General features: G+C 47.0%; 1 protein-coding gene across 1 annotated transcript; it reads right to left on the bottom strand.

Moving 5' to 3' along the window:
• Positions 1–23064, bottom strand: TMEM278 (transmembrane protein 278). Its single transcript, XM_083752893.1, has 2 exons — positions 21946–23064; positions 1–464 (listed from the first exon to the last, which is right to left on the bottom strand). Exons 1-2 carry the CDS (start codon positions 22213–22215, stop codon positions 195–197), a joined length of 540 nt encoding a protein of 179 aa, XP_083609019.1. The 5' UTR covers positions 22216–23064; the 3' UTR covers positions 1–194.
• Between the last annotated feature and the right edge of the window lie 1858 nt (positions 23065–24922).

The raw sequence follows: 24922 nt of genomic DNA, 5'->3' as shown, positions 1-24922 counted from the left end.
CTCCATCTCACGGAAAGTTCCAGAATCAATGGGAGGCCCAGCGCCCCCTGGTGGAAGGAGAAGAAGCCATGGAAGTTTCCTCTAGATGGGTTTAGCCGTTGCCTGCTTCTTCATGGTGCCCTTATGGGGAAAATGAGATTTGGAGGACCGGAGAGAGGGGTGTGCTGGCAGGCAGACCAAGGAGCGAGAAGCGCTTAAACCCAGGCCTTGACATGGCTGCTCCACTCCTTGGCGCAGCCGCACAGCCCCCCGTCTTCGTACCACCGCCACTTCACACCCTTGTACGTGGCCCGGGCCCAAGGCTGGAAGCACAGGAAGAGGCGGAGACGCCTGACCAGGCCGCAGTAGATGGCCATAGCCACCACGATGAGCGGAGACATGATGACGAAGCCGAGGATGATCAGGGCGGAGGAGCTGTTGTCGTCCAAGATGGTCTTGCAGTAGGAGGCTGTGGAGTGGAGCACCTGCGAGGGGGTGGAGAGAGAGCGAGTCAGAAGATGTGGGAAGGGGAAAGAGTCGGGACCAGGGCATTGTTACCCAGGCTGCCTATCATAAGATCATAGAGTTGGAAGTGTTATATCAGAATTCTAAGGTCTCAAATATAAATTAAACGTTCATAAATGTACAAGGCAAACGCATACGTAAGTATATAAACCACGTGTCTGAAATAGTACAGGAGAGCAATCCTGAAGCCGTTTTGACTCTCCCAGTGACCTCAGAGATTCCTCTGAAGTAAGGGAGGCAAATGGGGAAAGCCTTCCCATTGTCTTTTTGCTTGCAAATTCTGTCTTCAGGGCATATTTATGTATGAAAGAATGGATTCAGGAACTAAACTATTAACCATCACAAAAGTATGCCCAGACTGCCTAGGTAATGCAATCAGTGACCATTATCAGGTATCCTGGCAGACAGGATTTCTGCTGTAGACCGCCTCCTTCTATGATGTATGTATGATGTTTTGGGAGTTGGTCTTGGGCTACAGGGCAGGCAATTTCAAAGGTCTATATAAGGGCTTGCACACCATTGTTCTGGGTTCCCTCCTCCCTCCTGCATGTGGTGAGTGGGGACCCTGTTGCAACAGTTCCTTGAATAAAGATCAGGCTTACTAGCCGCTTTGCTTCTCAATGTGCTCTGGTTGGCCTCTGTTTTCTCCTACCAATAGGGAACCCACTTAAGGACTCTATACGGAAACCCCATAAGGAAAAAGGAGCAGGGTTTTTTTCTTATAACAGAAGGGATCCTGAGGATCATCTAGCCCAACCCCCTGCAACGCAGGAATATGTGACCTGGATTGAACCCGCAACCTTGCACTCTCTAACCACCTTCGCTGTACTTTCTCTTTGGCGCCTGCTGGAAACATTCCTGTTTAGACAAGCCTTCTCAGATGCTTATAAAGTTAAGCTAATTTCAATCTGTTTTAGTATTTTAATTTTTGAAGTGCGGCTGTGACTTTTATTGATTTTACTGTTTTGGTTTTTTGTAGAGGTTTGTTCGTTGGTTGGTTTTTTTGTTTTTTGCAATCAAGCAGTGCATAAATTATACAAAACAAATAAGTAAATCATTACCACAACAAATAATGTGTGCTCCACTTCTACAACTTGCTATTGGCTACATTCATACCATACATTTAAAGCGGGGGCACTTCTAACAGCCTTGGCTGTTCTGGGTTTGTTGCTTAAGACCTGAGAGGACCAGGGTTCAAATCCAGTTTGGCGTAAAAGTTAGAGTGACAGACTATGACCTGGGAAAGACCAGGGTTCGAATCCCCACTCAGCCATGAAATTCACTGGGTGACCTTGGGCCATCTCTTAGCCTAACCTACCTCACAGGGTTGTTGTGAGAATGAAATGAGGAGGAGAAGCACATACACCATCTTAAGCTTGGAAGAAAAATGTCATCTATAAATAAACAAGCAAACAAATCCCCACTCAGCCATGAGGAAATAGGGAGGGGGATAACTATAAGCTCCTACCAGGAGATGCCAGGGGCCTTCTACATGCAAAGCAGGCACTCTGCCCCTGAGCAGATAATAGTCTAATAGCCACCACTGTGCTCACCGAAAATTTATTTTCAGCCGTTCACCATTTGCAAAGCATTCATTTCACTCAGTTCTCCCCACCCTGAAGTCAAAAAGGTGATGTTATTTGTATCTGACGCCCTCTCTAGGTTACCAGTAATTAATGCTGAACAGATACTGTTAGAGCCAGAGGGGAGGAAAAGAAATGGAGTTTGATGTTGGAGGGGATGGATGAGCCTCAACGGATGAGCAATGATGAGGGGCAACCTGAGCTGAATGACGCTCCTCCTTCCCTCTGTGCCAACCCCATCCCTCACTTTTGCCAATGAAAAGGCAGCTTCAAGAGGTAGCATTTATACTCGGCCAAGCAGGAAATTAGAAATGAAACAAGCTTGTAACAAACCACTGCTCCAGCTCAAAACTGATGCGCTACATACTGTGGAACTAGGGGTGTTTCTGAATATTATTTGCTGGGGACTCCAAGTGTGCTTGTGGTCTTCCCATTGAGGCATCTGGTTGGCCACAGTGACCCCAGGATGCTGGACTCAATGGGCCCAGCAAGAATTTCTGAGGTTCCTATGGCCCTAGCAAACTCATGATTGGCCATGGCCGATCATCAGTCTGTTTAGCTGGGAACTGGCAACGGCTCTCCAAGGATTCAAGCAAGGGATATTCCAAGCCGTACTGAAGAACCAGGGTGATGTCATGGTTAGCGTGAACTTGGGAGTCATGGGTTCATCCCACCCACCCCAACCAGGAATCTTGCTGGGTGGCAGAGAGAGGTCCACAATCAGAAACCAGAGAGGCAAGAGACCAAGAGGCAGAGATGAATCAGGCTGGTGAAGATGCCAGGGTGTTTCCCCCTCCTGCTGTGACCAGTTCCCCTCCCACCCCCCGGTATCCCAGGACCAGAAGAGGTATGAAGAGGGCAGAGGGCAGACAGGAGTCTCAGATTGCTTGGGAAGGTACCTGGGAGAGGAGGGAATTTAGGCAGCTGTCTTCAGCCTTCATAGCTGTCTCCTTGAGGCAAGACCTACTGATAAGAGTTGTTGTGCTCATTACGCTTGGCTCCCCTAAACAGCCTTGGTTTTTTTCAATAAAGAGTTAACCTTATTTACGCCGTGTGATTTATTGCTGGCTGGCTCTCTGACAATGTCCCAATGAGGAACCACCTCTGGAAAAGGTGCAAATCAGGCCCCGTGAGGAGCATGGCCTGGGCAGGGAGGCTCAAGGGCCAGACAGAGGGCCACATTTGACCTCACCCCCAGACCTGAGGTTCACCACGCCTGCCTCAATGCTCCAGGATCCTACCACAAGCCCGCCATCATGGCGTCGAGTTTCTCAGCATGACAAACATTCCTCTTTCAAAAAGAAAACCAGGAGGGGGAAATAAGTGAGCTTCTATGAGCCATTGCTCCTTGGGCTCCTCCATCGGCTTCAATCTCATAAAGGGAAATGAAATGACAAAATGAAACTGCCTACAGATTGAGTTCCCATGTGGCTGCTCTGCCTCTTCTTCCCCTGTTGTATATTCAATCTCCAGCCTGCCAGCCTGCCCTGATAAATTGCCGAGAGAAGCTAGCAGTCATCAGATTAAAGGTTTAATTATCCATTATGTCTGCCCGGCCTGGTGACAGCTCCTCAAGCTCTTACCCAGGGAACAGGCCGGCGGGAGATGCAGGTGACAGCTCTCACCCGGATGGCTTCCCAGTTCTGCTCAAGGGGACTTGGGTGTTTCTCAAAAGGGTTTGAGAAATGTCCAGCAATGGCATTAAAGTCTCTGTGTAATAGAAAACCTGCATTGCATACAGAAGGTCTCAGGTGCAATCCCCAGCATCTCCAGGTAGGGCTGGGGAATCTTCTTTCTTCCTTCTTCTTCTATCACTCGTAGCCAAGTAAGATTGTCTTCCATAAACACGGTTTTAACAATGAGTCCATAAGTGACTGTGGAGGCCAATTCTGGATCCACACGTCCTTCCACAGTGGGGACATTGGTTTCCGGGCAGGAGTTGATCACGGTGTGGATTTGCCAAGTGTGCCTTCCTCTTAACACGTTTCTCCCTTGTGTCCTGAGTTCAAGTGTCTTCAAATCCCATGGCATCTTTGGTAAAGGCTGTTCTCCAACTGGAGCGCTCACAGGCCAGTGTTTCCCAGTTGTCAGTGTTTATACTACATTTTTTTAGATTTGCCTTGAGAGAGTCTTTGAACCTCTTTTGTTGACCACCAACATTACACTTTCCATTTTTAAGTTCGGAATAAAGTAGTTGCTTGGGAAGACGACCATCAGGCACCCGCACAACATGACCAGTCCAACAAAGTTGATGTTGAAGAATCATTGCTTTGACACTGGTGATCTTTGCTTCTTCCACTACACTGATATTAGTTTGCCTGTCTTCCCTAGTGATATGTAAAATTTTTGGGAGACGCCATTAATTGAATCTTTCAAGGAGTTGGAGATGGAGTTTATATGTGGTCCATGAAACCCTGGACAGCTGCAGACAGTCAGTGTAGTAGGCAATACTGAGTCTGCAAACAGCTGCCCCCCCCAAAAAAGTAAAGTGCGGATATCTAACTGTTGGACATACAATAGGGATAATGCTTCTTTAAAATCTATGTTTTTTCATTGTCCTATATTGACAGATTTTTGGCAGGAGGTAACTGAAACCATCAACAGAACTGTACGGAACAACCTTACATTTACAGAGCAAAATATCCTCTTGAATTATATACCCAGCACATGCAACCTTACAAAAGGACAATACGAATGGGCTCTTTGCGGCCATACCACAGAAAAAAGACTGATACTGATAAACTGGCAAAATAAAAATGCTTCTCCGATTGAAGACTTATACAAACTCGCAACATATGAACAACTTGCTTATAAAACGCACACTTGCCATGGACAAATTTAATGATATTTGGAATCCATTCTTACAAATACTGTTAATAGGTTAAGATCTGGTGAAGTACAGTAACAACCTTGTAAAATATACAGTTTGGGGGTTCCCCCCCCCCAATGTTTTCATTTCTGAATGGGTTCTGTTTCTCTTTTTCTCTTTTTTGTTTGTGTCTCACCATGTCTGGTGCACATATGGTTATGTACTTTTTGAACATTCAAGATATTTTATTTTTTTAAAAGGAGAGTGCAGGGGGTATGTTGAGTGTTGGAGCAACATAAACGTTCTCTGCTGTGCTTTTACCTGCTGTAAAACTATCCAAACCTCCAGTTTCGAGTTTGATTTTCCAAGTAACAGTTTCCAAGAGGAAAAGTCAGGATACCCCGCAAGGTCAGGGCAGTGAGGAGGAGACACAGCAGTGAGAAGGAGTTGGGTGCATTTAACCTGGAGAAGAGATGGCTGAGAGGTGATATGATCGCCGTCTGCAAATTATCTGAAGAGCTGTCATGTGGAAGATGGAGCGAGATTGGTCTGCTGCTCTGGAGGGTGGGACCCCAACCAACAGATTCAAATGGCAAGAAAAGAGATTCTGATTAAACATTAGAAAGAACTTTCTGGTGGCAAGAGCCGTTGGATAGTGGAATGGTCTAGGTCGGAAAGTGGTGGACTCACCTTCATTAGAGATTTTTAAACAGAGGCTGGGTGGCCACCTGTCAGGGATTGTTTAGATCTTATTCCTGTATTGCAGGGGTTGGACTAAATCAGGCATCCCCAGCCTGTGGCCCTCCAGATGTTTTGACCTACAACTCCCATGATCCCTAGCCAACACAAGGATGGGCAAACTAAGGCCTGGGGGCCCAATCGCCTTCTAAATCTGGCCCACGGACAGTCCAGGAATCAACGTGTTTTTACATGAATAGAATGTGTCCTTATAGTTAAAGCTATCGTTTTCCAAGTAGTGAAGTATGGAAGTGGACCATAAAGAAGGCTGATCGCCGAAAAATTGATGTTTTTGAATTATGAGAGTCCCATGGACTGCAAGAAGATCAAACCTCTCCATTCTGAAGGAAATCAGCCCTGAGTGCTCACTGGAAGGACAGATCATGATGCTGAGGCTCCAGTACTTTGGCTACCTCATGGGAAGAGAAGATTCCCCGGAAAAGACCCTGATGTTGGGAAAGATGGAGGGCACAAGGAGAAGGGGACGACAGAGGACGAGATGGTTGGACAGTGTTCTCGAAGCTACCAGCATGAGCTTGACTAAACTGCGGGAGGCAGTGGAAGACAGGAGTGCCTGGCGTGCTCTGGGCCATGGGGTCACGAAGAGTCGGACACGACTAAACAACAACAAGAATGTGCCCTTTTATTTAAAAATACATCTCTGGGTTATTTGTGGGGCGTAGGAATTCGTTCCTTTTCCCCCCTTCAAAATATAGTCTGGCCCCTCACACGGTCTGGACTGGCCCCCTGCTGAAAAGGTTTGCTGACAGGACCAGTGGTCAGGGATGATGGGAATTGTAGTCCAAAACATCAGGAGGGCCAAAGGTTGGGGATGCCTGGACTAAATTACCATTGGGGTCTCTTCCAACCTTAAAATTCTATGATTCTACCACCACAAGGGATAATGGAGAATCCCAACAGAAACAGAGAGCTAGTATGGTATAACAGAGTACTGGAACAAGACTTGGGAGACCAGGGTTCGAATCCTCACTCATCAAGGAAGCTCACTGGATGACTTTGGGCCAGTCACAGTCTCTCAGCCTGACCTACCTTGCAAGGCTGTATGAAGAAAAAACAGGCCAGGGGCGGGAACTATGCGCACGACCTTGAGCTCCCTGGGGGAAAATATGGGCTGTAAATCCAATAAGTAAATAAACATCTGATTTTCACTTCTTCATTCCATGTCTGCACCAGAAATCAATCCAGCAAATGCAATCGGTGACCACTGTTATTGTTCGTTCCAGTATGCAAATAGTACATAATTGATTGCACTCCCCCTCGCTACCCATTTGCACTGTGTTTGCTTTGCAATGAGATGAATGGGGTGGAATAATGTAAAGGCTACATAATTAATCACATGGCTTTGCTGCAGCCAACAATGAAGTGAACAGCCGACTTTTTTGGCAGAAGGCGGATTGCAGCGGAATGGAAACGCTGCTCCGTGTCACGAATGGAAAAGGATGCCTTCCTCCAACTACCACCACTCTATGTGTTGCCTTCTGCTGCTTGCTAACTGAAAGGTTTGATGCCCTGCCCATCAGAGCCTGTCCGCCTTTTGTCTTGCCTGCTCTCTTTTCCGTGGCCAGCGTGCCTTCGCTTCGCCTTCGGCTGCAAATCACGCAGAGCAAAGAAACAGATGCCGGCTTTATTAGCGGTGCTTTATGACTCAGCCTGAAATTAAAACTGTCTGAGTCCAAACGCGGCTGCTTGCTGCTGCTGCTGTTTCTTTTGTCACCCAAGAGGCCGGCGAGAAATGGAAATTCTTGCCTTGTCCCAAAACAAATGAAAAAGGGCCGCAATATTTGTCCTCCTTTACTACCGCAGGAGACGTTGCCGAATGGGCTCGCGCTGATTTGAAAGGCGTCCGCAGCGCCAGGATATTGGATGTTACGGGGGGGGGGGGAGAAATTCTGGAAAGGGCAACTGAAAAGGATCAAGGGGTTGGAGCAACCCCCTGATGCGGAAAGGTTGCAGCGTTTGTGCCTTTTCAGCTTAGAAGGAAATGAAAATGACTTAATGGAGCCATTTCTCAAACTTCCTCCCTTTTTTGGAGCCCCTGCCCATAGGAACACAAGCAGATCCTGCTGGATCAGGCCAATGACGCATGTAATCCAGCATCCTGTTCTCACAGTGGCCAACCAGAAGCCTGTGAGAAACCCAAAAGCAAAACCTGAGCATTACTGCCCTCTCCCTTTCTGTTGTTTCCAGCAGCTGCTATTCAGAAGCATTTCTGCCTCCAACCGTGGAGGCGCAAATAATAATAATAATAATAATAATAATAATAATAATAATAATGGGCATTGTTGTCTTGGAAGATGTTAGACACTGGAGAGACCTGTCAGGAGTAAGCATGGACCAATGGTACCAAATAGTATGGGAAACAGCCCTACTAGAAAAAATAACCAATAATAATAATAATAATAATACAGTGGTACCTCAGGTTACATACACTTTGGGTTACATATGCTTCAGGTTGCAGACTCTGCTAACCCAGAAATATTACCTCGGATTAAGAACTTTGCTTCAGGGTGAGAACAGAAATCGTGCTCTGGCGGTGCAGTGGCAGCAGGAGGCCCCATTAGCTAAAGTGGTACCTCAGGTTAAGAACACTTTCAGGTTAAGAACAGACCTCCAGAACAAATTAAGTTCTTAACCCGAGGTACCACTGTAATAATATATTATTTATACCCTGCCCATCTGGCTGGGGTTCCTCAGCCACTCTGGGCGGCTTCCAACAGAATATTAAAATACAATAACCTATTAAACATTAAAAGCTTCCCTAAACAGGGCCGCCTTCAGATGGTCTTCTAAAAGCCTGGTAGTTGTTTTTCTCTTTGACATCTGGTGGGAGGGCGTTCCACAGGACGGGTGCCACCACCGAGAAGGCCCTCTGCCTGGTTCCCTGTAACTGGGCTTCTCGCAGCGAGGGAAGGTGGAGGGTATACTGGATCGAGGCCGTTTAGGACTTTAAAGGTCAGCACCAACACTTTGAATTGTGCTCGGAAACGTCAGAGCCCGTCAGAGCTGACAACACTAGCTTGATGGACCACGAGTCCATCAAGGCAGCTTTCAATGTTCTCTTACTGATGCCGCGACGTTTAATGAGAACTATTTTCCACTGCGTGCTTGAGAAACAGACGTCGAGGCCATTCATCGTGGCAAGAGGTTTCGTCAACAGCTATGATGAGCTGCCCTTGCTAGAAAGGGGGAAAGATGAAAGCCATCAGCCAAAAGGGAGCCCTTTTCAAAAAGCCAAGCAGTAATGACTGCTTTTCACCTTGTTAGCTGCACCAGGCAGGATCAAAGAACACAAAGCCAAACTAAAATGCGAAAGGGCAAGCTAGCATCCTTAAGAGTAGACATGCTTCAGAAGAACTCCCCTTGAGACTCTGAATTCTGCATCAAAGCTAGACTTGATTGATAGGTAGGAGCAGCAGGGCAAGCTACTCGAACGTCTGCCCCCAGCTGGTGAGAAGGGGCAGCGCTTCAGCGACACCTTACTCATGATTCATAACCAGTGGCAGATGTGGCCCAAATGCCTATTTCACATCCTGTTTCCTCGTGTTTCCGCTGCTTCTTTCCTCAGCTAACCTGCATCAACAGTTTCTTGGTGGCTCCGGTCAATTCCTCCGTTACTTGTTGATTTTATTCAGGGGCGCCAACTGCAATAAAATATGGAGGGGGGCACATAATCAATCGCAAGATGTGATTCTGGCCTCCTCAGATATTTTATTGGGTGGGATGAGAGTGTTGCAGCACTGGGAGATTGCAAAAACTGACCCCAAAGAGCAGCAGCTCGCAGCTGGATTTTCCCTGACTTCTCCTGAGGAGACTCCTCTTGAGAAAATGTCTCCGCAGCTAAACCCCTGCACAAACTGTGAGCTTTTCTGGAAATCCGGAGGGAGTGGGGGGGGGGTTGGGGGCATGACTTGGTTAGATAGGTTGCTGGGGGGTAGGAGGAAACATATAAGACCCTGATAAGAGCTGTATCTAGTCCAGCAATGTGTTCTCACAGTGACCAAGCAGATTAATTTATTTGTTTGCTTGCTTATTGCACTTATATCCCACCTTTTCCTCCAAGGAGTTCAAGGTGGGGTACATGCTTTCCCCCACCCTCCTTATTTAATCCCATAATAACCCTGTGAGGTAGGTTAGGCTGAGAGGCTTGCATCAGGTCATCCAGTGAGCTTCCTGGCTGAGTGGGGATTTGAACCCTGTTCTCACAAGTCCCGGTCTGGCATTCTAACCGCTGGCATTCTAACCACCTTGGCTCTCATTGGCTCTCAGTGGAAATTTCCATTTGCATACCAGACTGGTTTCCACACTATGCTTACAAATGCCTTCTCTGTTCTCTGTCCTGGAAACAAGAGGCATTGTGGGGGTTTAAAGGCATATTCCAGTCAGGCCAAAACACTCAAGGAGGGTATGAAACAGAGCCAGTGAGGGGTGAGGCCGGGGGACAGTTCTGAGGTCAAAGCAGACAGCTCCGAAAGTGTGATTGCATATAACATGGGTAGGCAAACTAAGGCCTGGGGGCCGGATCCGGCCCAATCATCTTCTCAATCTGGCCCGCGGACGGTCCAGGAATCAGCGTGTTTTTATACGAGTAGAATGTGTCCTTTTATTTAAAATGCATCTCTGGGTTATTTGTGGGGCACAGGAATTCGTTCATACAACGGGCATGCTTTGTGGGGGGCTGTGGTAGAATTATAGAATTATAGGGTTGGAGGGGAAGTTTTTAATGTGTGTCATTTTAATGTATTTTTAATCTTTGTTGGAAGCTGCCCAGAGTGGCTGGGGAAACCCAGACAGATGGGTGCGGTACAAATAATAAATTATTATTACTATTATTTATTATATTGAGCATCATCTAGTCCAACCCATTGCAATGCAGGAGTCTCGGCTAAAGCATCCATGACAGATGGCCATCCAACTTCTGCTGCTTGTATCCATGCCAGAAGATGCAAATAGTGCAGGATGTAGGGGCCACACTGGTCCCAGGAGCAGGCTACTTGTGGCATGTTACTTCTCTGCTGGTCATCACTTTGGGCAGTTCAAAGTTCTTGTGTTAATCCCAAAGCCTGGAACAACTTGGGCCCAAGCGGTGCCTCAATGACCACCTGATTCCTTATTCTCCACCTTGGTCATTGAGATCCTCTGGCTCCCCACACTCTCAAGGTTCAGTCAGCCTTTACTGGTGTGGAAAGCGTTGCCCTGTGGAACTCCCTGCCAGTTGAAGCTGGGCAAGAACAATCCTTGCCTTACCTTTTCGCTTCTCTCGGAAAACTGTGTTACTCAGGCAGGACTTTGAAATGTGACTTCCGCTTTTCCGCCAACCAGCTTTTAATTTTTTTTTAAATGATCTTCCTGTAATTTTGCACGTTCTATGCTGTCTCTCTGTATTTTTCCTGAACAGCGTGGTCTATAAATATCTAAATAATGAACTGAAATGAAAAGGGTCTGGAAAGGCGGCCAGGACAAAAAAAGGACAGATGAGGAGAGAAGGCGGCCTTGCAGGCATCGTGACTGATTCCTTTTCAAGGCTGCCTACTTTAGCCATTAGTCCAGCGAAAGGATCTGCTCATCAGGCAGAGCCTAATGCAGGGAGAGAGGAAAGCTTTCTCCTTCTTCGCCACCCTCTGCTTTGAAAATGGCCCAGAAAAAAAGAAAAGCCCGAAAGCACATAGAGAGAACATTATTTAGTGGACAAAAGCAAAGGTTTGGATAACCCTTTTCGAGCAGGATGGTCTGTTAGAGAGAGAACCAGGCAGGCTTTGAGAGCGGAGCTGCTAAATGGAGAGGGGGCATTGGTTGACGTTCCCCCCCTCCTCGCTAAAGTGGTCAGTGGCTTTTTTAAAAATAAAAAGGAGAAGGAAAACTCAGCAGCAGGCAAGCCTAAAAGAAAAGAAACCAGCAGTTCCCAAACATTTGGGTGCCACTGACCCCTTGGCTCCAAAAACTCGTCTCCAGCCAAAGCCCCCTACCCAATAAAAACAGATTATTCAGAATAACAGTTTGCACGGCCCAGTAAGGAGCGAGGAGACAAGGGACAAGGAAGAATGAGCAAAGGGGGAAACCGTGATTTGGAGCCTGGGGGAGGCAAATCCAGAAATCAGGACTAAATATTAGATCTAAAGGACACAGCAGAGCTAGGAAGACTATCCAGTCCAAATAAAAGGTAAAGGGACCCCTGACCATTAGGTCCAGTCGTGACCGACTCTGGGGTTGCGGTGCTCATCTCACTTTACTGGCCGAGGGAGCCGGCGTACAGCTTCCGGGTCATGTGGCCAGCATGACTAAGCCACTTCTGGCGAACCAGAGCAGTGCACGGAAATGCCGTTTACCTTCCCGCCGGAGTGGTACCTATTTATCTACTTGCATTTTGACGTGCTTTCGAACTGCTAGGTTGGCAGGAGCAGGGACCAAGCAACGGGAGCTCACCCCGCCGCGGGGATTTGAACCGCCCACCTTCTGATCGGCAAGTCCTAGACTCTGTGGTTTTACCCACAGCGCCACCTGCATCCCACAAATATGTGGCCTTTAATGGTCCTTTCTGAGGTGCGATCCCTGTCTGAAACCCTGCAGAGCTTCTATCAGTCGGTGTAGACAATACTGAGCTACACAGACCCCCTGGTTTGACTCTGTATAAGGCAGCTTCCTATTTCTCCCAAACATCATGCCATCTCTTCTCCAGGAAGTTGCTCCAGCCCCGCTGAACATTTCTCCACATCTTTCTGGCTTTCCGGATGTGCTGAGATGGTGGATGGGGAGATCTCCTGCATGACAGGTAATTAGGACCTATAAAATCTTGGAGAGCTTCCTCGTTCCTTGGAACACTGACAGTAAACAACCCCAATGAGGTAGGCAGTCTTGCTCCTCTGTGGCTGAGAAAATGTCAGCGCTAACAAATATCCGGAAGGAGGAAGCTAAAAAAATAAAATAAAATTGGGGGGGAGTGAGGGACACACAGACTGTACAGATTGAAACAGCATCAAGCTATTCCCTTACTCTTTTGAGGGAAGAGAGAGGGAGCTGTGTTTAGAAGAGGTAATTGTGTTTTGAGGGAGGCATGGCGTCCTGTTGTTCTTTCCACCCACTTTTCCTGCAGGTCAAAGAGGCGCAGCAGGTTCTTAAAGCAGCTGACAAACCTGACAAACCTGTTCAGCCAAAGGCAAAAGTATGAAAGTTCTGCAGGGAAGGGGAAAGGGAAATTAAACTTGCCATCATCAACATATTTCTCTTTCTCTCTCGAGACTTAAAACACGGGTAGGCAAACTAAGACCCGGGGCAAGATCCGGCCCAATCGCATTCTCAATCCAGCCCATGGACGGTCCGGGAATCAGTGTGTTTTTACATGAGTAGAGTGTGTGCTTTTATTTAAAATGCATCTCTGGGTTATTTGTGGGAATAAGAATTTGTTCTCTTTTTTTTCCAAAATATAGGACGGCCCCCCTCTGAAGGACAGTGGACCGGCCCCCTGCTGAAAAAGTTTGCTGACCCCTGCATAAATAGATTTGGTAGGTAGGTAGGTAGGTAGGTAGGTAGGTGGAAAGCTAGATAGATAGCAGACCCTCCAAATGCCCCTATTTTCCAGGGATGTCCCTGATTTAGAGAAGACGTCCCAGTTTCTGATCTGATGCCGGAATGTCCCGCTTTTCCTTAGGACGTCTCTATTTTCATTGGAGAAATGTTGGAGGGTATGGAGTTATCTGATCCCCAAGCCTTCTGCAGGCAATCCTGTATAGGGATTTACGTTCTTATCTACGCTGGATGCTGCCCAGAGTGGCTGGGGCAACCCAGTAAGATGTGTGGGGTACTCAGGGGTATTCAGCACTGGCACCTCCCGCCCAAAAAGGTTCAAAGTGTGGGACTTACTCTAACAACGCCTTGGTGAGTACTGGCACCTTTTTCTTCTTAAAAAAGCAAAGCACTGATGATGGGCTGCTGCCAGGACAAACTAGATTTTAATTGCTGGTTCTAAATGTGTCCTATGTATCTTATTCATTCTTTCTCACTGGTTTGCTCCTATTACTTTGTATTGTTGTTTTTCAAGGTTGTAAGCTGCCTTAAAGCCCACATTAGGAGACAGGTGCTTTCTCTCTCTCTCTCTCTCTCTCTCTCTCTCTCTCTCTCTCTCTCTCTCTCTCTCATTATCTACACACACACACACACACACACACACACACACACCCCAGGGCCGGATTTAGGTTTGATGAGGCCCTAAGCTACTGAAGGTAATGGGGCCCTTTATATGTCCAGCTGTCCTTTGTCAACAACAAATTGTCACTGGTTTTTGGTGTTGATTCTATCCTATACCATACTTTATGGACCTAATAGGTATCTAAAGCCATTTGCCACTGTTGCTGTATGTAGGTTTTATTTTATTTGTTTTTTTATCTTATATTTTGGAAATGTACATCCAGGTTTTTTCCCTTTAATTTTTTTTGGGGGGGCCCCAAGTGAGTGGGGCCCTAAGCCATAGCTTGGTTAGCTTATTCGTAAATCCAGCACTCACTCACTCACACACACACACACACACACACACGGGGAGGGAACCAATATGGCCCCCAAGCCTCTCTGTTTGGCACTCAGGACTCTTCTACATAACACGGCTCAGTGGTAAATTATTTGCTTCCCATGTGGCAGGACCCAGTTCCATTCCAAAAACTCCAGGCAGGCATGGGAATGTTCCCTGCTTGAAATCCTGGACTTGCCAGTCAGCATGGATGCTACTGAGCTAGATACCATACCCTCCAACATTTCTCCAATGAAAATAGGGATGTCCTATTAATTAATTAATTAATTAATTTATTATTATTATTATTATTCCCTGCCTATCTGACTGGATTGCCACAGCCATTCTGGGTGACTTCCAACATATATAAAAACCTAATGAAACTATACAGGGCTGCCTTCAGATGTCTCCATAGCTATCAACTTTTCCCTTTTCTTGCGAGGAATCCTATTCGGAATAAGGGAATTTCCCTTTAAAAAAGGGAAACGTTGACAGCTATGCTTATCTCCTTGGCTCGATGGAAATAGGGACTAAGGAAAAGTTGACAGCTATGGAGCAAGTGGCGCTGTGGGTTAAACCACAGAGCCTAGGACTTGCTCTGGTTTCGCCAGAAGCGGCTTAGTCATGCTGGCCACATGACCCGGAAGCTGTACGTCGGCTCCCTCGGCCACTAAAGCGAGATGTGTGCCACAACCCCAGAGTCGGTCACAACTGGATCTAATGGTCAGGGGTCCCTTTACCTTTACCTTTTAAGGAAAAGTAGGACATTTCAGGATCAAATCAGAAACCGGGATGGCTTCTGTAAATCCAGGACTGTCCCTGGAAAATAGGGAAATGGAGGGTCGGAGATACTGCAGTACACAACAGCTTCCTATGTTCCTATATGTTCAGGGAACGGCCGAACTCAGTGACAGAGCATCTGCTTTGCATGTAGAAGGTTGCAGGTGCAATCCCTGGCCTCTCCAGGTATGGCTGGGAGTGTCCCATATTTGAAGATGCCAATTCTGAGCTAGATAGACCAACTCAGAATAAGGCAGATTCTCATGTTCCAATGGAACTGAATCAGGGAAATAGGGGTCTCCCTTTGTAAACCCCGTGTAGAATCAGAAATGGCTGGTTTGGTTTTGGTAAGGAAATTTCCACTCGCAACGCATGCAGCCCCTTCTCCGCAGGGACTGATTGCCGCAAAACCCATCTCATTTGTTCATTTTATTAGCCAGCGACTGTCTTGGATGCCCAATTGAGCAAGCTGCCTCCTCAATGATGGCAAAGCCATCTCAAGCAAACAACCACAACCGTCTCCCAGGCGAGGGCTGGATCAGCAGCAGCAATCAATGCGCAATTAATCTCCCGATCAACAAATTGTAGGAGAGCCTACTTTTCGAGCTGTACGGGGACACACAAATGGCTTTGCCTTATACCCCCCCCCCCCTTGATCCCAGGGTTTGATCACAAAACAAAACCGCACACCGAGGCCATTTGAACGCCTTCGTTTGTGCACTTTATTTACGGTAAGTTAGTGCCTCGAAGCTGCTTCAGAGCAGACGCTCTTAAATCAGTTCAAGAGTAACCGAAAAGAAGGAGAAAGGAAGCCTTTAATCATTGAAGAGCTGAGGGCAGCTCCAGAGGCTCGAGGATTTGTGGGTGGGTGAGAGGCTGGAAGAGGACCCCAGTTTTGCCAGCACAGTCACGCTGCAAAGGGCACCTGAAGGAGGGGAAAGCTGGAACAGAGACCTCCCAGAGCCAGTGAAGGGTGTGGCTAATAATAATAATAATAAGTTTTTTGTACCCAGTCCATCTGACTGGGAGTCAGGCTTCAGGGAATCAGCTCTCCCCCCGCCCCCTTTGGCAGTAGTTAAGCAGAACAAAGAGGAAGGAGTCTTCTTACCAGTTAGAAACTTTAATGATCAAAGTGAGAGAAGAATCCATTCCTCAGAATGAAGGTGCTCCCAATTAAGGGTTGCACCCACTTCCTCCCTAGTCATCGATATCACTACCGCGTCTTGTAACATGATCTCGCAACCACTGTGCTTTCTAGGCTGCCACCTTCTCTGCCCTTCTTGACCTTGGGCTGAGCAGATGAATACTTTCCAGAGACAGTGAATCTGTTAACCCTCTCTCTCCCAGTTCTCCTCCTCCTAGCTGTTCCCCGTCCAGTACTTCCCAGCTTCTGCCTTCTGAACTATGTCCCTCTGCAAACCACTGTTCCAAATCTATACTGTCCTCCTGCTCCTGGGAAGATTCAGGATCCTGATCAGGAGCAGGGGGAGGGGGAGGGGGAGTCACACACCCCATTCCTCCTCAGTGCAGCTCTCCTCAGCACGGTCCCTGACACTGGGTTGCGCCAGCCACCCTGGGTGGTTTCCAACAGAATATACACAAACACAACAGAGCATCACACATTAAAAGCTTCCCGATACAGAGCTGCCTTCAGATTTCTATGGAAGGTCTTATAACATTTATCGCTTTGACATCAGATGGGAGGGTGTTCCAAAGCTTGGGGGCCACTGCCGAGAAGGCCCTCTGTCTGCTTCCCTGTAACCTCCCTTCTCGCAGTGAGGGAACCACCAAAAGGCCTAGAGAGAAGGGAGGGGCCTGGGGGAGAATCCCAGGGGCCAGAGAGAGAGAAATAAATTGGAGGGCCACATTTGTAGAGGAGCCTGATGTTCCCCCGCAACTGTTGTACAAGGGGTGGGGAATCTGAGAACTATCAAAACTTGAGTCGCTAAGCGCAAGCTCCTCAGCAGCCCCAAGGCAGAATGATGAAGGGAGAAACGAAGCCAAATATTCTCAGCTCTCCCCTTAATGGAAGAATCAGAGAGCCGTGCATCCATGCACAGCCCATGTGCGGAATACCTAATGAGAACGAAATTAGTTTGTCAATTTGAATAAATTGCAGGTTGTCCAACGGAAGCTGGGAAGGAAGCCCGCACAGCGCTCTGGGATCCGCGGCTGTAGGGTGGATTCTGTTTCTACAGTTGCTGCCGGTGGTCGGATACCCCCCCCCCCCCACAAACACACACACTCTTCCTTTCTCTGTTTAATTGAATAGACGAATTGCAGAGGCCGCGTCTAGCAGGGAGCAGCCTTAATTAAAATGAAATTAAAGAGATTTTTAGCCTGCGTGAAGGCAAGCACAGACAAAAGCAGGAGAGCAGGAGAGCTGTTGGCAAAAGTGGGGAGGGAATCGAGGGTGGCGATGAAATGGAGAGAAATATTGTGACAATAAAATAAAAAACTGCGGTGAGTAATCAGTGCTGGGAAGGATCCTCTGTCAGCCGAGACGTTACTGTATTTATCCAGATTGTCACAGAGGTTTGGTAATTACTGCAAAGCTATTTTCATGGGCTTTTTTAAAAAAGAAAAAGAAAAAAGAATGCATAATAATTTGCTTTCCTCCCCACATCTCCTGGCTCCAACTTTCATGCTTGCTTTTCTTAAATCTGCAGCAGGAGTAGGGTCACTTTGGCCCTCGGGATGTTGTTGAACTACAACTCTCATCTGACCCAGCAAGCATGATGTTGGGAGTTGAAGGCTATGCACTTGCTTCACGGGTGGAGGCAGTAACGCTTCTGAATTCCAGTTGCTGGAAACTGCAGGAGGAGAGAGTTGCCGTTGTTCTCAGGGCCTGTTTGTGGGCTTCCCAGAGGCATCAGCTTGGCCACTGCAAGAAGAGTGTGCTCAACTCAATGGGCCTTTGGCCTGATCTACACTTGAAGGAGCGTCTCGACCCCCATCATTCTGCCTGGACACTGAGGTCCAGCTCCGAGGGCCTTCTGGTGGTTCCCTCACTGAGAGAAGCCAAGTTACAGGGAATCCAGCAGAGGGCCTTCTCGGTAGTGGCTCCCATCCTGTGGAATGCCCTCCCTTCAGATGTCAAGGAAATAAACAACTTTCTGACTTTTCGAAGACATCTGAAGGCAGCCCTGTTTAGGGAAGCTTTGAATGTGTGATGTTTTATCGTGTTTTTTATATTCTGTTGGGAGCTGCCCAGAGTGGCTGGGGAAACCCAGCCAGATGGGCAGGGTATAAATAACTTATTATTATTATTATTATTATTATTATTATTATTATTATTATGGCTCTTCTCATGTTAAAGGATTCTGGAGAGTATTCAAGGATAAACACCGTACCCCAACACATGCACATGCCTAGACCATGACATGATAGACGTTTATAAGATTATGCATGGCATGGAGAACATAGATCGAGGAAAGCTTTTCTCCCTAGAACTCAGACTCCCTAGAACGCTAGATTTCAGGGCAAACGGAAGAAAGGACTTTGTTACGTAGTGCGTAGTTAAGCTATGGAATTCGCTTCCCCCAGGAAGCAGTGAAGGGCCACCAACCTGGATGGGCAACTTGAAAGCTATTATCAGTGGCTACTGGCCATTATGGCTATTCTCTGCCTGCTCAGTTGGAGGCTTCTGAATACTAGATGCTGGAAAGCTCAGGAGTGGAGAGGACCCTTGTATTTGGGTCCTGCTGGAGGGTTTCTGATCAGGACATCTGTTTGGCTACTGTGAGAACACGATGCTGGATTAGATGGCCCATTGACCTGATTCAACAGGCTCTTTTTGTGTCCATTAATTTTTCCAACTCTACTCTTCGTTTGATACAGCCCAGTGGGGATTTACTTCCGAATCAACATGCATAGGACGTACGGCACTGATTTGGTGTGTTTACTAATGCTTTCCTGGGCCCTGATGATTTCAGTGGCATTATTCACCAATAAAAGGGGAATCCTGCTCAGCATAAGGACGGACCAATCTATCCATTTCCGTTTCTCATTTTCCCAGCCTTAAATTAGTTCATCAGATTTTTGCATCAGTTTGCAATTAATAAAACAAAAGGTCCTTGTGAAAGTTCACCTGTGTTTAGTGGCTCTAAAATGAGAACGGAGCCAAATTTTTGTGTGTGAGTGCACACACCCTTCTTCTTGGCCAAGTTTCAGCTTCTCATACCCCATCTAAGCCAGAGCTTTAGTCCAGCCAGGTTTCTGCAACCTAATGAACTGCTAGAACAGAAGAGTGTGAAGCCACAGAGTGAGAAATGTCGAAGCCACATTCTGAGAAAGGTACTGGCGAGTTGGCGCTGTCCATTGCTAGGTGGTGCTGAAAATTTGGAGTGGCGTTGGCTTTTTTCCAGAGCTCTGGCCATGAAAGCTACTTCATATGCCCATTGGCTTCCAATGGAGACTGGCCCCTTAGTATGGCTAACTGATCCACCAACCGTCAGTCTGTCCTCGACCAGCCCCCATTTGCTCGCCTTCTTACTTGCATCCAGACCAAGAGGGTGCTGCTTGACCTCCTTAGTTTCAATGTTGCCTTGAGCAGATGAAGAACTAGAATGAGTTGCCTTTGCATATTAGTGGCTCTGACTCAGCCAATCATTGGCTCTGGCTCCACCCACTGTTTGGGCTCCCTGCACTCTGCCCTGCCACCCCACAATGGGCCCCAGCCAATGTTTCCTATATTATTTATTATTATTTATTAAATTCATATACAGTACAGCCCTTCATCCAAAAATCACAGGGTGGTTTACAGCATAAACATACAAAATGACACATAGGTTAACACAATGAAATGTGACACACTGGAAACCAAGCCATATGAGGAAGGATTGAAGGAGTTGGTTATGTTTAGCCTGGAGAGAAGAAAACTGAGAAGTGATATGATAGCCATCTTCAAATATCTAAAGTGCTGCTGTGTGGAGCAAGCTTGTTTTCTACTGCTCCAGAGGGTAGGAACCAAACCAATGGATTTCAAGTAACAGGAAAGGAGATTCCAACTAAATATTAGGAGGAACTTTCTGAAAGCAAGAGCTGTCTTCCAAGCTATCCCATCCCAGTGGAATGGGATAACTTGGAAGGTGAGGGACTCTCCTTCTTTGAAGGGACATTTTAAAGCAGAGGTTGGATGACCGCATTCCCTTCTGGAAGATTTCCAAGGCAGTGGTGGGCAGGGCCAGGGGCAAAAGTGGGCAGGGGCACAAATATAACTTTTATCTTTGCCATTTCTGCACACACTAACACACCCCTCTCTAGCCTCCATCCAGGCAAGCAGAAGGCTTTATCAAGGTACAGCCGGCAGGGCTGCTAGGGTGTGTAGCATGGGGAGTGTTCCAAGGGCCAGCTGGAGAGGACTGGAGGGCCACACTTGATCCCCCCCCCAGGCTTGAAGTTCCCCATTCCTGTTTTAAGAAGCACTGCCTCCGAGCATGTTGTAGGCAAAGGAAGAGCTGCTTTCTCCATGATCGATATACCTCTATGATGCCTCCCGTTACCCAGCATGTTCTTCCTAAACTAAAACAGCGTCATGCTAAACTGAAAGCACAAAAAAATGTTTTACAGAAGATATTTTTTTTTTATACAAGACCCACCATAACCTGCCAATACAAGGAAAATGAAACCACCACCACCATCATCATCATCATTATACTGCCCTATACCTTGGGGTCTCACAGAATAAATTCAAGATATAAAACCACAAAATACCTAATAAAAATAAAAACAGCAACTCAATACCCACCCGCCCCCCCAAAAAAAACACATTTTAAAAGGGCATAGGATGTAAATAGGATTAACCAAAGGCCTGGTTAAAGAGGAACATTTTTGCCTGGTGCCTAAAGGTGTATAATGAAGGCGCCAGGTGAACTTCCCTGGGGAGAGCATTCCACAGATGGGGAGCCATTGCAGAAAAGGCCCTGTTCTCGTGTTGCCACCCTCTGGACCTCTCAAGGAGGAGGCACATGAAGGAGGACCTCAGAAGACGATCACATGGTCTGGGTAGGTTCATACAGAAAGAGGTGGTCCTTTCCCCCACCATTATGTTAATGGACTACAGCTTCCATCAATTCTAACCACTATAGCCAGTGAGTTGAGGGTGATGGGATTTGTAGTCCACAAACCTCTGGTGAGGCCAAGTTGCTGCCACTTTGGGGAGTAAGGTATGTGGCCTCCCACTGTCTCTGGAGCCTCTTTGTTTGAATGCAAAGACTCATCCTGGGAACACGTGAAAGAATAACACAGACTATGGGGCATCTGGGAGTGCAGAGGTGACATCTTTCATCACTTAGTAATCACATCCTGCCCGCTTCATCCATCCTTTTATAAATGTATAGGTAAAGTTAATGCAGGAAAATACCACCCTAGGAAAAAATGCTTTGAGAACTCTATGATCTTATCAGCCATTCTAAGAACAGTTGGCCAGGAGTGGGAAATCTGTGCCTCTCAGATTACAACTCCCATCAGCCCCAAACGGCAGAGCCCATGGTATGGGATGATGGGAGTTGTAGTCCAGCTATAAAAGTAAAGGTAAAGGACCCCTGGACGGTTAAGTCCAGTCAAAGGCGACTATGGGGTTGCAGTGCTCATCTTGCTTTCAGGCCGAGGGAACCAGCATTTGTCCACAGACAGCTTTCCAGGTTATGTGGCCAGCATGACTAAACCAGTTCTGGCACAACAGAACACCGTGACGGAAACCAGAGCGCTTGCAAATGCCACTTTCCTTCCTGCCACAGCAGTACCTATTTATCTACTTGCACTGGCATACTTTCAAACTACTAGGTTGGCAGCAGCTGGGACAGAGCAACAGGAGTTCACCCCGTTGCAGGGATTCGAACTGCCGACCTTCCGATCGGCAGACCCAAAAGGCTCAGTGGTTTAGACCACAGTGCCACATGCATCCCTAGTCCAGCTATATGGGGCAGGGGAGCACCATGTTGCCTAACCCCCTGATGCAAGGTAAGGAATTGGGCTTCCTAACCAGAAGCATCTGAAAGTCGCATGTCACTTACCCGGGAATGGCACTGGAACCCAAAGTAGACCACCACGATGGTGGGCAGGAGCACGATGGCAAAGATGGCGGCCATCAAGAGGAAGTTCAAGAGGAAAGCCAAAGAGTTCATTGATGCCACCAGGCATGTCCAGGCCCAGCAGCCACAGGTGCTACGGCGCTCCATGGGCAGCAGTTGATCATCCATGTTGTAAGGCGGAAGTCCCTTGATCATCCGCGATGTGTCAGACAGGCTGTCCATGTCATAGTCATCCATCTCCTGATCAGACATTATTGAAGGGATCAAACAGGGCTTCCAGCCACCGAAAAATCTCTCTCTTCAAAAAATCCCCCTGCTCTTATCTGCCCTGGAACGCCTTTGGAACAGAGAAGGTTGTTGCTAATGTAGGCTTCTCAAAAGAATCTGTGTAGGCTTCTTTGCAGGATCTGGCTGACTTCTGCTGGATTTGATGGGCTTTGGGTTTGATCCAGCAATGCTGCACTTCTACACAATTGGCCAACACCAAGCATTAAATGGAATGGGGTGGAGAAGACCTCCCAAGAGTCCTGGTGGATGTTTCCAATGTCTGGTTGTCCCCCAACCTCCTTTCCACAGAAGTTGATCTTTGCCCTGGGCTTTGTCCAGATCTTCTGTTCAAGCAGAGATGCTCTAGCTGGAAGTTTGGGAAGAGAGGGAGAAGCCACACACTTGAACGTGGGTTGTTGCAGGCATGCTTTCCGCTGGCATGTCTCGTTCTACAGGAGTCCCTGCCCTATTCTGGGACAACCCATGATGCTCAAATCACCTTCCACACAGCCTCTTGAGAAGGAGCGATCTAGCAGTCACCTTTGCGAGAATCAATCTTTGGACTTTGAATCATTCCTCCTCCCTCTCTCTCTCTCTCTTCTGCAGTTCTGGAAGGCAGAATTTCTCTCTGCCAAAGTTTTCTCTTTCTTTCCAAAATCCCCCAGAAACATCAGCAGACCAGATTCTTTGCTTTGTTCAAGGATCCCAGCGATGCACAGCAGTGAGCGCAGAAGGACAGATCCTGAGTTTAATGGGAGGGTGCTGCATCTCCCTGGCTTTAGTCTACATCAGATGCTTCCTCGCTGTTAGCCGGCTCCGATCGCTGTGCAGTGCTTCAGGGTTTGCAGGCAGTTTCATTGACTCTCTCGCTCTCCCCCGACATTAGCCAATCATTGGCAAGAGCTGCTCCTCAACCCCCCTCCCCTCCCCTATCAGCACCACTTACTAAACACAGTGCCATCAAACCAGGCCATTATGAACTCAAGCATACATATTGCAGAAAGAAAATAAATAGACCAGCATTTCATTTTCATTTCACTTTTAATTTGCACGCTGCCTTTCCATGTTGCTGTACACAAGGCAGCGTACGGGCCGTTGAAGCCACAAAATACACAAAGGTCACACGTCTGATAACAATCCAATCCGAAGCAAATAAGTCACATGACTTTAAAATAAACCCACATTGAATAAAGCAACATTCAACAATTCATTTCAAATATAATATTGCACAAGAACATTAACTCTCAAAATACCAGCAAATAAGAAACAGAAATTCACCCTCGACGATTACAATTACTAGACTGTAGTCAATGAAAATAACAACAAAATCACAAGACCTAAAAGACCACAGCACATAAAAGATCATGTAAAAAAATTGAGCTGAGCAACCAAGTCGCACAGCTTATAAAATTAAAAAATACGCTTGCATAACTGGTCAGTTATGTTTGCCTTAACACCAGCTTGCCTTAACAGCAAGAATAATCCAACAATCCAAATTTAAACTATTATTACTACTACTATTTTTACTTTTAGAATTTATTTGCTGCCTTTCATGTCAAGAAGAAATATCACAGCAGTTCACAAACAAATAAAAGCCAACTAACAAGGGTAAAATCAGTTCTGAAAATACAGCTACCCGTAAATAAAATATCTAGTAAAATAAACTACTTTACAACTTCCATAATTAAAACCTGTCCATTAAAAAACAGTGTAACAGTTAACAAAGTAGGAGACAGAATAGTGGAATGGTTGAGCTGGGAGGGACCCAAATCGAGTTCAACTTCCTGCAATGCAAGAATCACAGCTAAAGATTCAAGTCAGGAGAGAAGGAAATAAGCAGGCGTGTCTTTAAGGGCCGGTGGAATGCCAATACTGATGAGGCTTTTTTCATTTCAGCTGGGAGGGCATTCCACAGCAATGGTGCCACCAATGAAAGAGTTACCAAGTCATCATCAGGCTGTGGCAAAACGAACTGAGTGCCAGGTGGGTGTCCAAATAGATATCCAAATGAAATTGATTATAAGATAGAATTGAGTGTTTTTGCCTGGCTGGAGTGTGTCCTTGAACTCTGATAATAATTCTGGCTTGACTGGGTTGGAGGAGGAGGGAGACATAGGGACATAGGGACATAGGAAGCTGTAGTGGAAATGCGGAAGACAATTGTATTTCGAGGAGTTAGGTGGCATGTCCCTTTCCCTTTAGCATCCCCAGTTTGAGGTCTGCTGGATTCTTGTGTTTCACACACCTGTGGGGAGTTTCTTGGCTTCTTCTGTGTTGCAAGTGCCGGCTGGATGCCCAACTCTCAGCCGCTCTGTATTAATTCCATCTCAGGGTCCTGGGCTAATCATGAGTAATGTCAGGCGCACTTGATTACACCAAGACAGGCTATAAAAGCCATAGGTGGGAGGGGCCCAGGAGAGCTTCTACCCAGATCAAAGGACCTGATGCTGGGAGACTGATGGTCAGGGTCTTTCTCTTGCTGGTCTACTTGGGGCTCCGGGCAGCTGAAAGGGAGATTAGGTAGCCCCTGTCGGGTATGTTTTATTTTATGCTTTGCATCCCTGCTGTTTATTTGTTAATAAAACTGTTTTGGTTCCCCTTTCACCTCCTCATTCCTTTTGTCCTGACATCCTTGGAAAGAACTGCTATATTTGGCAGCACAGAAGCTGTCTGTGATGGCCTGGGAATCGGA

The sequence above is a fragment of the Podarcis gaigeae genome (genome assembly GCF_964106915.1).
Source record: "Podarcis gaigeae genome assembly, chromosome: 8".
NCBI classification, from domain to species: domain Eukaryota; kingdom Metazoa; phylum Chordata; class Lepidosauria; order Squamata; family Lacertidae; genus Podarcis; species Podarcis gaigeae.
The sequence above is the reverse complement of the archived record's forward strand: the minus strand, read 5'-3'. Positions and strand labels throughout refer to the sequence as shown.

Excerpts from the sequence above, each read along its gene's own strand:
- TMEM278 (XM_083752893.1), bottom strand. The coding sequence starts at position 22,215 with ATGTCTGATCAGGAGATGGATGACTATGACATGGACAGCCTGTCTGAC. Across the intron at positions 465-21,945 it reads GGTTCCAGTGCCATTCCCGG|GTGCTCCACTCCACAGCCTC; the intron begins GTAAGTGACATG and ends ACCCCCTCGCAG.